This window comes from Pelophylax lessonae (assembly GCF_965119305.1).
Source record: "Pelophylax lessonae genome assembly, chromosome: 6".
Classification (NCBI taxonomy): Eukaryota; Metazoa; Chordata; class Amphibia; order Anura; family Ranidae; genus Pelophylax; species Pelophylax lessonae.
Window position 1 is genome coordinate 175,221,205 of NC_138773.1, and position 13,787 is coordinate 175,234,991.

Consider the following 13,787-nt stretch of genomic DNA (forward strand, 5'->3'; position numbering starts at 1 on the left):
GCAATTTGAAATTTCCCGCCCCTGTGCTCAGCTGGCTTCTCCAATTCAGCGCGCTCAGCAACGTCAGCCAGAGTCCCGCCCCCACCCCCGAGTCGGCTGCCACGCAAATGATGCATCCATACAGTTGAAGCCCTAGGAGAGCCGGAGGACACAACAGGCTTGTCTCTGCAAGGCCAGCCCCCCTCCTCCCCCCTGTCATACACAGGTCGCCCTCGGAGTCTGAGATATGCTGCTGATCAGCCATCCGTGCTGCTGCTGGAGGGAGCCCAGGTGACCGAGGATAAGTGCACTGCAGCTTGGGAATGGTGAGTGAGATGACCCCATATTCCCCACACTCCATCACATCCCCCACCCCACCCTATCTCCCCTGGGAACAGGGATGTATTGCATCCAATAATTATATTTATCGGATAATGAAAAATTCAGGACAATTACTTTAAAGCCTGTATGAGTGGGATTTAGATGATGAGTGGATGAATTAAAATATGATTAAATTCATATTTTAGAGGGGAATGTAAAATTATTATTCAAATTTATACTCCAATTTGAGAATCCTAAAATATATTATATGGCCTGGGCCTTCCTTTAAAGTGATATTGAAGGTTAGATTTTTTTTTACTAAAATAATAAACATGGCATACTTGCTTGCTCTGTACAATGGTTTTGCACAGATCAGCTCCAATCCTCCTTTTCTGGTTGTGCACAGAGCAGCCTAAATCCTCCTTTTCTGGGGTTCACCGCCAGCAATCCAGGCTCCTCCTCTTCTCAGAGTGCTCCCGTAGAGAGCTGCTTACTGTGAGGGCACATGTGTGTGCTTGCTTCTGAGCCCTGCTCTGTGTATCCATAAGACACGCAGAGCTCGGCCCCGCCACCACCTCACTGGTTCTGACTGACAGCAGCGTGAACATTGCTGGATTGAGATCAGGCTCAGGTGGAATGCAGGGGAAGCTGCATGCAGAAGTTTTTTTTACCTTACTGCACAGAATACAGTAAGGTAAAAAAAAAAAACTGCCTTTACAAACCACTTTAGGGCAGCCCATAGATGAATCCATTTCCACTACTGGTGAAAGGAAAGAAAATTATTTGATTAGATCCCATAAACACATTCAGTGTTGATGGGAGAATGCCTCCTGCAGCGCTTTTGTGTTTTTCTGGGGGGGGCTTCTTCTTGGCGTCAGCAGTAATCGAATGCCAAAAATCAGACAGGCTGGTTGTACCCAGCTTTAATGGTTATACCCTTAGGAATGTGTGCAAAAACTGGATTTTTGTACTTACCGTAAAATCCTTATCCAGACGCAGCTCCATATCTTCCTAGACCATTGGGTTATGTTCCTCCCATCAGGAATAGGACACTAGGCAGGAAAAAGCCTTACCAGGCCTATGTAGGCATAACCCCACACACTATGCTACAGCACTTAGTTTCGTTGCAAGCATAGTTTAGAAGACAAAAAACCCTATTTCACCCCTATTTCACTCACAAGTAGAGGGGTGGGTGGACTGTAAATGAACTTAAGAGAAAAGGATTTTACGGTAAGTATAAAAATCCAGTTTTCTCTATCGTTCATTGACAGACGCAGCTCCATATCTTCTTAGACCATTGGGACGTCCCAAAGCAGTATATGCATGAGGGGTGGGAAAAACAACACAAAGAAGAACGTAATTTCCCAAAGGCTAAAATTAGCCAACCAGGTAACATGGAGCCCACCTAGAAAAACATACACCCTCGAAGAGAACAAACAAATAAGTTCCCTTTTATACAGCAGCCTGCAAAACCTTGCAGCCAAAAGAGGCATCCAAAGATGCCAACACTTCTACTTTGTAGACTTTTGTGAATGTATGCACAGACGACCAAGTTGCCGCCTTGCAACCTTGCATCACTGACGCCTGATGGCGAAAAGTCCAAGAGGCATTCAACACCCTAGTAGAATGCGCCTTCACAGGGAAAGGAGGAACTTGACCCTTCAGTGAATAAGCCTGAACAACCGCCTGCTTGATCCATCTGGATATGGTTGCAGCAGACGCAGCCAATCCTTTACGAGGTCCCTCGGTAAGGACAAAAAGAGCATCTAATTTGGGAAAGACTCAGTGGCTGCCAGATAAACCCTAATCACCCGGACCACATCCAAAGAATGCAAGGCAATTTCCTTGGGATAAAAATCAAAAAACGTGCTGCGCCAGAAGTGCACAAAAATAATTAGTGATTACATGAATCAACAAGTGTTATCAACAAAATATCGTGTCCATCATATGTGCTCTGATGAAACATAAATGTTCATATAAAGTGCTCCAAAGTAATGATTAGTATATCCAGGTGATGACAGGACAGCCTCAATCCCTTGTGAATCAAGCAGGAACCACCAGTGTGTGAACTCCCTCCACCAGTAAGATTGGCCTCTCACCTTGATACCAGACCCAAACGGGCCAGCATGAGCATATCAGGGGATAAACAGACTATCACAGGTAACCTCTCCAGCCTTCACCTCCGGGGGTCGCCAGGACATAAAATAAAGATAAAGCAAAGATCTAGTGCTCTCTGAATGTAAATAATGAGCTTTTATTGAGCATAAAGGGGTAACTCACATTTGTTGGGCACTCAGCCGTGCCTGCGATTATGGCATTCAGTGTTGGAGAGTAGCACCCGAGCGATCGGCGTCAGGCACGCAGGCTCCGCCTCCCTATACGCGTTACGCCTGGAGCGTGGGCTCCGTTTGGCTTCTTCGGTAGGGGTGACACCTACCGAAGAAGCCAAACGGAGCCCACGCTCCAGGCGTAACAAGTATAGGGAGGCAGAGCCTGCGTGCCTGACGCCGATCGCTCGGGTGCTACTCTCCAACACTGAATGCCATAATAGCAGGCACGGCTGAGTGCCCAACAAATGTGAGTTACCCCTTTATGCTCAATAAAAGCTAATTATTTACATTCAGAGAGCACTAGATCTTTGCTTTATCTTTATTTTATGTCCTGGCGACCCCCGGAGGTGAAGGCTGGAGAGGTTACCTGTGATAGTCTGTTTATCCCCTGATATGCTCATGCTGGCCCGTTTGGGTCTGGTATCGAGGTGAGAGGCCAATCTTACTGGTGGAGGGAGTTCACACACTGGTGGTTCCTGCTTGATTCACAAGGGATTGAGGCTGTCCTGTCATCACCTGGATATACTAATCATTACTTTGGAGCACTTTATATGAACATTTATGTTTCATCAGAGCACATATGATGGACACGATATTTTGTTGATAACACTTGTTGATTCATGTAATCACTAATTATTTTTGTGCACTTCTGGCGCAGCACGTTTTTTGATTTTTATGTTTTTGTTGTGAGGTGTGGACACAATTTGTGTATGCAGCCGGATTTATATATTGATTTATTCTAGCACATTTTATACACATTTGAATTTCACTTAGTCTTGCGCTGATAGTTTTTTCACTAATTTCCTTGGGATGCTTGGGCTTGGGACAAAGTGAAGGCAGCACAATGTCTTCATTTAAATGAAAATCAGAAACCACCTTAGGAAGAAAAGACTGATTAGGTCGGAGTACCACCTTATCTTTGTGGACCACCAAATAAGGTGAGCGGCAGGACAACGCCACCAATTCAGACACTCAGAAGTGATAGCCACCAAAAAGGCAACCTTCTGAGACAATGGAAGAAGAGAAATCTCCCAAAACTAGGCTTTTGAAGAACAGATAATACCAAATTCAGATCCCACGGAGGTAGATCATCTCGGGGGAGCCATATGGCGCACTCTCTGAATGAAGGTGCAAATCAAGGCATGCGTAGCTAACGGACGTTGGAAATATATAGCCAAAGCCGACACCTGGTCCTTGATAGTGCCCAAAGCCAACCACTGTTTAACCCCTTTTTGCAGAAAGGCCAAAACCCTAGCCAACAACAACAACCGAGGGTCCACCTTCAATGATTCACACCATGAAATGTACGATTTCCACGTATGATGAAAGATCTTCCTGGAAGTCAACTTCCTGGCCTTCAATAGTGGAGGAATCACAGAGTCAGAAAGACCCCTATCTCTCAACACCTGGCTTTCAACAGCCATGCCGTTAAAGCCAGCGACTGTAAAGCAGGATGGAAGATCGGACCCTGAGAGGAAGTCTCCAAGGAGCATCCGCGACCAACCTTACCAGGTCTGCGTACCAAGACCAGCGAGGCCACCAGAACGACCGGAATCCCTTCCACCTCCATCCTGCGTAGAAGCGTCGGCAGCAGTTTCAGCAGAGGAAAGGCATAAATCAGCCAATACCAACCCCAAGGATCCACCAGTGCGTCTGTGGCATCGGCCAGAGGATCCTGAGACCTGGCTATGAACCTCTGAACCTGTTGAGACAAGAAGCAAACAGACTGACCTCCGGAGTCCCTCACCGGACACACAGGAGATGAAAAACCTCCGGGTATTTACACCTGACAACTCAAATGAATCCGCTTGCCAGTTCTCCACACCTGGGATGTGTACAGCAGAGAGGGCTGGAACAAACTTTCTGGGCACAGTAAAAAGATTTGAATAAAACCCTTGAAACCTTTCCTGAGAGGGAACTGGCACAATCACCCTTTGTGCATGCAGAAGATTGGACGAGAAAAACCTGTGCGACAGTCGAAGACCGGAATTCGATCTTGTACCCTGATCGGATCAGTTCGTAAACCCATTTGTCCTGAATCAAGGAAGTCCATGTTTCTGGAAAGAAGCAAAGATGTTCCCCCCACCCCAGAAGCAGTTGAGGGCGCCCCTTTGTGCAGACAAGGATTTGTCTGCAGAACTGGACTGGGCGGTCTTTGATTTACCTGACCATGACTTTTTGGAACCCCCAGAAGACCTAAACGGCTTTCCTTTTTGCTTGCGACCCGGTGGTACGAAAAAGCCACCTATGAGCAATAAAGGAAGGCCCCTGTCTATGACGTGGTGCCTTGCCCTTAGAGGATGGAGAGAGAAGAGTACTCTTCCCACCCGTAAGACCTTTGATCAGTTCATCCAGAGAGGATCCAAACAACCTCTCTCCCGTAAGGGGAAGATTAGTCAAGGCCTTCTTGGAAGCCTGGTCCGCCGACCAGCTTTTACCCACATCATGCGTCTAATGGCAATCCCCACTGCAGACACCCTGGCCACTAGGGGGGCCGCATCCAAGGATGCATCACACATGAACACAAGGGCTTGAGCCATCTGGTCCAGGAGTTCAATCAGTGCCAGGGGGAGCTGTTCAGATTCCAAGTTACCCTTAAGTAACTTCACCCATTCAGTGACCTTCTGTGACACCAGAACATTCACAAAAATTGGTTTTAGTATGGAACCCGCCAACACGTGTAGATGACGGGACAGAGACTCCATCCGTCTATCCATGGGATCTGTAAATGCCGGGGATTCCTCCACTGGGCTCCACTCCGAACAGACCACCTGCCACCCAGGGTGGGGGTGCTGTCAGCCAGGGGGTACGCTGCGACTCAGGGTGTTCCAGGTCGTCACGTCCCAGCGAGATCGTCCCCATCCCTTGGACTCCCTTGGAAGTCTCAGCAGGGAACTAGGTCCTACTCCTAAACTAGGCAGAAACAAACTAAGTGCTGTAGCAGAGTGTGTGGGGTTATGCCTACAGGGACAGCCCCATAGGCGTGGTAAGGCTTTTTCCTGCCCAGTGTCCTATTCCTGATGGGAGGAGCATAACCCAATGGTCTAAGAAGATATGGAGCTGCGTCTGTCAATGAACGATAGAGAAATGGCATCTTTGGCTAATGGCGTCAATTATCTGAGTTTGGGAAAGCCTAAACCATGAAATTCTAAGAGTTAGTTTGGACCTTTCAGTGATTGATTGAACTATTTGTATGTAATGTATACCTTGTTATGGTTTAATTTAGAAAATTGTAGACATTTGTATGACTTTACATTATGTAAATATGGTGTATTGAATATCCATCAATCATTTTAAAATCAAGCAGTGACTAAAAATGCCTAAAAATAGAGAGCAACTTACCATGTGCAGAGCAGGGTGCAACAGTGTATTACTGGACTTTAAACAGTATAGACACCTATTTTTAAGGTTTTACATAGCTATACCTGCAATAGGTGCCAGCCTGAAGTGATCTAGTGGGACTTTCTGACTAAAGTTCCAGTTTAAGACACATACTTCCTTGGCACATATTTTCTTTAGCTGCACACATTATCCACAATCCACAAGACACTAAAAGTATTATAAGTGTCTAAAGATATAACAAAGACTCCTGGGGTGTATGGCATAATTTTTGCCTAGGCCAGAAACCAGAAAGCAACTGGCGTTTCAAATCGTTCAGGTGTGAACAGGGCCTAAGGCTTGCTGGGAGTGCTAGTATTATGCTAGGGCTGTCCATACAGCTTTGTTTGCCAGTGTCCAATCACCTTAAGGCAGCTGCATAATCCATTGTCCAAGATCCTATATCCTGTAATGTGCAATTAATACAAATTTGTGTACATTTACCTGGAATTAGGACAAATTGATATTGTAAGCATAGTATGGATTGTAGTTTTTTTGTATTTGGCCACAACAGACACAGTTAGAGCACATTTAAACAAAGCCCTAAACAAGCACCTCTCCCAAAGTAAAGTTTATCAAGTCAGCATAACCAGCAAAAAGCGGGAACCAAAAAGTGCATGCAGGTCTCTTTTGCTTCTGTTAAGTGTCTCCCAGAAGCAACCTATATACAGTATCTCACAAAAGTGAGTACACCCCTCACATTTTTGTAAATATTTTATTATATCTTTTCATGTGACAACACTGAAGAAATGACACTTTGCTACAATGTAAAGCACCAAGTGTATAGCTTATATAACAGTGTAAATTTGCTGTCCCCTTAAAATAACTCAACACACAGCCAATAATGTTTAAACCGCTAGCAACAAAAGTGAGTACACCCCTAAGTGAAAATTTTCAAATTGCGCCCAATTAGCCATTTTCACATTTTCATGTGACTCGTTAGTGTTACAAGGTCTCAGGGGTGAATGGGGAGCAGGTGTGTTAAATTTGGTGTTTTCGCTCCCACTCTTTCATACTGGTCACTGGAAGTTCAATATGGAACCTCATGGCAAAGCACTCTCTGAGGATCTGAAAAAAAAATTGTTGCTCTACATAAAGATGGCCTAGGCTTAAAGAAGATTGCCAAGACCCTGAAACTGAGCTGCAGCACAGTGGCCAAGACCATACAGCGGTTTAACAGGACAGGTTCCACTCAGAACAGGCCTTTACCATTGTCGAAAGAAGTTGAGTACATGTGCTCAGCATCATATCCAGACACTGTCTTTGGGAAATAGACGTATGAGTGCTGCCAGCATTGCTGCAGAGGTTGAAGGGTTGGGGGGGAGGGGGGGTCAGCCTGTCGGTGCTCAGATCATATGCCGTACACTGCATCCTATTGGTCTGCATGGCTGTCATCCCACAAGGAAGCCTCTTCTAAAGATGATGCACAAGAAAGCCCGCACACAGTTTGCTGAAGACAAGCAGACTAAGGACATGGATTACTGGAACCATGTCCTGTGGTCTGATGAGACCAAGATAAACTTATTTTGTTCAGATGGTGTGTGTGTGGCAGCTACCAGATAAGGAGTACAAAGACAATTGTGTCTTGCCTGGAGTCAAGCATGTTAGAGGGAGTGTCATAGTCTGGGGCTGCATGAGTGCTGCTGGCACTGGGGAGCTACAGTTCATTGAGGGAACCATGAATTCCAACACCTACTGTGATATACTGAAGCAGAGCATAATCCCTTCCCTTCGTAGACTGGGCCGCAGGGCAGTATTCCAACATGAAATTACCCCAAACACACCTCCAAAATGACCACTGCCTTGCTAAAGAAGCGGAGGGTAAAGGTGATGGATTGGCCAAGCATCTCTCCAGACCTAAACCCTATTGAGCATCTGTGGGGCATTCTCAAACGGAAGGTGGAGGAGCGCAAGGTCTCAAACATCCACCAGTTCCGTGATGTCATCATTGAGGAGTGGAAGAGGACCCCAGTGACAACCTGTGAGGCTCTGGTGAACTCCATGCCCAAGAGGGATTAGGCAGTGCTGGAAAATAATGGTGGCCACAAAAAATATTGATACTTTGGGCCCAATTTGGACATTTTCACTTAGGGGTGTACTCACTTTTGTTGCCAGTGGTTTAGACATTAATGGCTGTGTGTGGAGTTATTTTGAGGGGACAGCAAATGTACAATGTTATACAAGCTGTACACTCATTACTTTACATTGTAACAAAGTGTCATTTCTTCAGTGTTGTCACCTGAAAAGATATAATAAAATATTTACAAATATGTGAGGGGTGTACTCACTTTTGTGAGATACTGTATACCTCAACTTTCAGCTCATTAAAGCAAAGTTCTGACATGCCCTCTTCAATTAAGGAATGTAGGGGGTGTGCTAGATCTCTAAGTATTGACTGATGCAAGTACACTTAAAGAGAAAGTAAACTTCCTCTGCAGACATTTACCTGTAGGTAAGTGTATAATAAGGCTTACCTATAGGTAGTGAAAATATCTCCTAAACGTGTACTGTTTAGGAGATATTTACATTACATTCAGCCAGTGGCATCACTGGCACATGCTCTCTGAAGAAACGGCCACAAGTGGCGTTCCTTCTGAGCCCTGTGCCATTCACGGTGGCTCCCGTGCGAATGCGTGGGAGTGACGTCATCGCGACTCCAGCCAATCACAGTCCCGGAGCCTGCAAACCCAGCTCCCCTTTGTACTAATATAGCATTAACATACTTATTTTGCACAAATAAAACAGCTTTCCATTAATTCTACACAGGCTTACCTCACTCTCTTCATAGCTGTTTATACACACTAAGATTACTTCTGCCTTACTTCCTGGTCAGACTTTAGGTCATGACACAAAGAGTTAACCAGCTGACCTCATTAGCAGGACACCCTGCATCATCTACCCTAAGCTGGTCAACTCCTTCCTGTGTCGTTTCATGACCTAAAGTCTGACCAGGAAGTAAGGCAGAAGTAATCGAGCGGTGTGTATAAACAGCTATTATGAGAGAGTGAGGTAAGCCGATGTAGAATTAATGGAAAGCTGTTTTATTTTTTCCAAAATAAGTACATTAATGCTATATTGGTACACAGGGGAGCTGGAATTAAAAAAAATAAATAAAAAAAAGTGAACTTAGCCTTAATGTCCTTGGGTTCAGGGGCCCCTAGCTCTCTAAGAACGACACTGATGGTTAAGGTTCTACTATTGCTTCCACTGTTATAACTTGTGTACACTGCTATCAGTATTTGCATAATAAAGTTTCTATCTATACTTTGAACTATTTCTTTATTGAAGTGGATTATCTTGTTTAGGATGACAAGGGAAAAAAAACAAATTCTTTAAATGCAAATTTATTTACATCAGCAGAAAAGATGTACATTTCAAAGGCATGTGTATGTCACATTGGCATCAAGATCAGCCAAGCAAATATATAATTTATATCATCTTGCATTTTCTGGGAATACCTCACATTTGAATCTATTCAGTTTAATTATTAACAGGCTTCAGTTCTACAGTTCGAGCATCTAAGTACTTTCTTGCTGTAATACGAATATGTATAGAATACATAGAATATTAAAAACACATTTGATAGATAACATACAGTATATAAAATAGGTTTTATGGTTTGTCTATCTTTTTTGATTATCTTTAAGTACATGCAGTCTAAGGCTGACCATACATTATAAAATTTTGTTGTACAATTTTCCTTTAGATTTACCAAAACCACATAATATGAGGTCAAACCTAAAAACTTTCAATTTGTATGCAATCAGGCAGGCCCTTGCACTACAAATTTAGAAGAAATTGAATAAGAAAATTGTATTATGTATGGCCAGCCTAAAGTAAAGCTAAAAGGGAATATGAAATGGTCATGACCCCCTATCAGGTTTTTTTTTTTTTGGTCTGTGTCCTGGGGAGACTCCGTTTCACTCTCTGTCCCAGAAACAAAGCAGGAAGAGGATATCTCTCAAAAGCAAAGGGGATATCCAATATTAGACACGTCACCAAACAGATTTCCACATTGAAAGATTTTGCCCCCCCTGTTCCATGGGTTCCAGTGGTAACTCAAATATTTTGGATTTCCCATCCCTTTCTGTAATGGAGACAATGGTCACGAAGTCTAGGTCTGTGGGTGATTCTTCCAAGTGACGGCACAGACAGCAGTAAAATCCTGACATGGGTTCTAACCCTCCCACATTTTTTTTTTTTTACAAAACTAAAAGACAAGGTTTGACATAAATGTCATAAAAGAGGTTTAAACCTTAATATTGATTGGCCACTTGACCAGCTTGGGTTTAAAAATAAATTAAGTAATTACCTGATAAAGTAAAGCTGGCTAATTTTCTACATTGTTGACTAGCAGAAAAACCTTCAGTGCCATCAGCTCCCATCTAGAAAAAAAAAGGATGCATAAGTTAAAAAAAGACAAGTTAGGGCCAGTTCACACCAGAACGCAATGCAGGGAAGGCGCATTCCATGTGCGCTTCATGCACTTAAACACACTGCCCTTGCTATCTGCAAGCAGGTGCCAATATATTGTTAACATCACCTAAATGCAGGTCACAAACGCAGGCACCAAATTGCATGCGGTTTGGTGTGATGCATTTTTAAAAGTAGTGCATATACTACTTTTTCCGCGTTCGCGTTGTCCCAGTTTAAATGACTGGGCTGCAAAATCGTACAACATGAGAATGCTGAGTTCTGACCCGCGCATTTCATTTCAATCCTGATGTTAATCCAGCTCTTAATATACCGTCTTTTGTTTTGTTTTTTTGCCATAAGGTGTCTGAGCAACAGGTTTCTACCATAACTTTATGAGTGTATATTCTTTTCCATCCTGTGACTAAAAGGGTGGAACGATGGATTTACTAGAGCCTGCTACATTTAATGGTGAATGATTATTACCACTGAGCAGAATTTAAAAAGCTGCATTGCTTAGATTCACTGCTATCCAACAATGCTATGTCTCTTCCAAAGCATTACCTTGATGTCAAACAGTATCTTCTACCTCCCAGGACTAAGTAGTAAGGCAGAGATGCCAGTCTGCTCAAGCGCCTTTTCCTTGAGCTAGGACTTGCAGTCTTTCAGCCCCTTGTCACTAAACAAGCTGCTAACTTGCTGACATAAAGCCACTTTAACAAGTTGATCGGGCCAACCACATTAACCTTCCACCTTCCAACGCATTTTACTCAAACACTAAGCTTACTCGTAAAGTGGAGGTTGCAAGGGGAAAGGTTCACTTTTTTTTACACATTTAGCCTCATTCGTTAAAAAAAAAATAGATAATTATTTAGGGTAATTATAATGTAATCAAATAATAAATTGTGATGAATAAAAAGTTGAACACCAATAAGGTCACTGGATAAAAACCAGCTACATCCAAAACCAGGAACTGCCCTTCTGACATGTTTCACCTCAATGGGTTTAACTGTAAAGATAAATTGGTTCGTGGGTGGAATCTTGCTGCTTTTACTAAATCATAAGTTGTTAAAAATCCATCATCGAATCACACATGAAAAGACATGCAAAAACATTTTATTTGTCCTTGCATGAACACACAAAGACATACAAATGCAAATCCCAGTTTAAATGCAATCATAAACCAATTTCTACGCATAACTTTGTACAATTCCTTCATTATTACTCCTCATCCTGCAAAAACGTTAAGATAATTAAAACCCAACTCTGGAGACAAAAAAAAAAATACCCTTGCAAGGGCCCCCCTCTACACACTGCAAAGGTAAAATGCCAGGTAAAGCCTAAATCTATTGATTAGTGAACCTTAACCTTTTTACGGCGGCGCCTCCAGTACCTTTGGGAGGTTTATGATGCCGGGAGGCAGGGCAGGGCTTAAGAGCACGATTGGCTGTCACGGCAGTCATGTGATCCGGAAACTTTCGGTTAGGACAGATTTCAGTTAGGCGCTGGCACAGCTTTTTGGGCAACAATTCAAGCAAATATGCGGCCCCTCTGCGCCAAGCACCAGGCACAGAGAGGCCACATACTTGCGTGTGGCTGGCGCTAAGGAGTTAGTTTGTTTGAACCAAAATGGAGAAGTGGGTGGAGTGAAAATGGGGATTGTGGAATCATTCACCTGCCTTTCCACCTCAGCCAATCAGAGGACGTTTCCCGTGAATGGCTGAACAATGCTCAGCCCAACTCGATTTTGTTCTGGGAGCAGGATGGGAAATCCCATTACCAGAATACAGTGCTATATGAACTGTATGTAGTCTCAGCTACATACAGAATACAGCTCTGTGTTCTGGTTGTTGAATGAGGACCTCCCATCCTGCTCCCTTAATAAAATTGAATTGGACCACATACAATACATACAGCCCAGACAGCTGCGGCATGTGTTGGTTAAGGAAATAGTTTAGTTCAAACAAACTAAAGTTCACTAAAACATGCAGTTAGACATTAAGTCTAGAGGGTTGCAGAAGAGGCTGTATTACTCCCTGCGCCAGCAGGTTCACTTGATCCTTGTGAATCCTCTGTAAGCTGCTCCTGGCCACAGTCCTTTCCAACCAATAGCCCTTTACTGTACGTGAGGAAACGGGAGTAGACGGTCAAGCAAAAAACACAGCCTCTTCTGTAACTCCCTAGACTTAAAGTGGTTGTAAACCTACAATTTTAAATGGTTTGGAGCAGCCCCGATCCTCTTCTTCTGCCGTCCCCCGCCGACACTCTAGGCCACTCCTCTTCAAGCTACTTTCCCTGGGGCCACCCATGCGGGTTCGCTCCCAAGACCCCCTGCTGCATTTATTGACACAGACATCGTGACTCGGCCCCGCCCCCCACTTCTGTGTCACAGAAATGAATTAACATCAGCGGCAGCCAATGGTTCCTGCTGCTATCAATCTGTCCAATGAGGAGAGAGACAGGGGCTTGAGCCGCTGTGATTGTGCACATCGCTGGATCGGATCGAGCTCAGGTAAGAAAAAGGGGGGCTCTGGGGGGGGGGGGGAGCTGCAGCACAGAAGGTTTTTCACCTTAATGCATAGAATGCATTGAGGTGAAAACCTTGAGGCTTTAGAACCCCTTTAAAAGTATAAGAAAAGCCTGACTAACTACTCTTAAACACATTCAAATCCCCTCTACCTATCCTTCATACCCTATTTAAAAAAAGATCAATGTACTTATCTAATTTAATACAGTCATTCCACGTGATTTAGCCTGTGTAAGGGAACAATTGATAGCAGCTGTGAATTCCGTGAGCTACGATGTCACCCATAGGCTCCCAAGGCCCAGCTGTAGTTGGTGCTCTCTCCTACAGCAGCCACTCCTTTACACAGAGGAACTGGAGCCGCTGGATCATGCAACTGGACTGTATTTAAATTGGTAAATACACAAATCTTTTTTATGCAGGGTATGCAAGATAGAAAGGAGGATCAGGGAGGAAACATTTTTAAAAATATTTAGAGTTAGGCTCTTCTTCCATTTTAATAAGCATTGCACTTCAGGGGGTATTTTTTGTTGTGCTGAGGCTGGGCTTTAGGTTTTAATGAAAAAAAAAACTGATTTGAAAGCATTATATATAGGATAATAAAAAAATTGGATTTTTGTTTTACCGTAAAATAATTTTCTCTGAAGTTCATTGACGGACGCAGTCTTCTGTTCTCAATAGCAGTAGGGTTATGCTGCCCCCTTCAGGAGTAGGACACTAGGCAGAAAAAAGTTCTGGCTATGCCTATGGGTAGTTCCAGGGGGTATACCCTCTCTCCCTGCTATAGGATGTCAGTTTTGTATCAAAGTAGTATCAGAGAAAACAATACCAACCCAACTCAA

At 43.8% G+C, this 13,787-nt stretch overlaps 1 protein-coding gene across 5 annotated transcripts in view; it reads right to left on the reverse strand.

The window, feature by feature from the left end:
* The window catches only part of HECW2 (HECT, C2 and WW domain containing E3 ubiquitin protein ligase 2), a 421,352-nt gene that overhangs the window by 167,100 nt on the left and 240,465 nt on the right, over positions 1-13,787 (reverse strand). For all 5 annotated transcript variants that reach the window (XM_082262150.1, XM_082262151.1, XM_082262148.1 and 2 more), the window contains one exon: positions 10,321-10,393. In XM_082262150.1, coding sequence (XP_082118276.1) covers positions 10,321-10,393 — 73 coding nt within the window. The remainder of the gene's footprint in view (positions 1-10,320; positions 10,394-13,787) is intronic.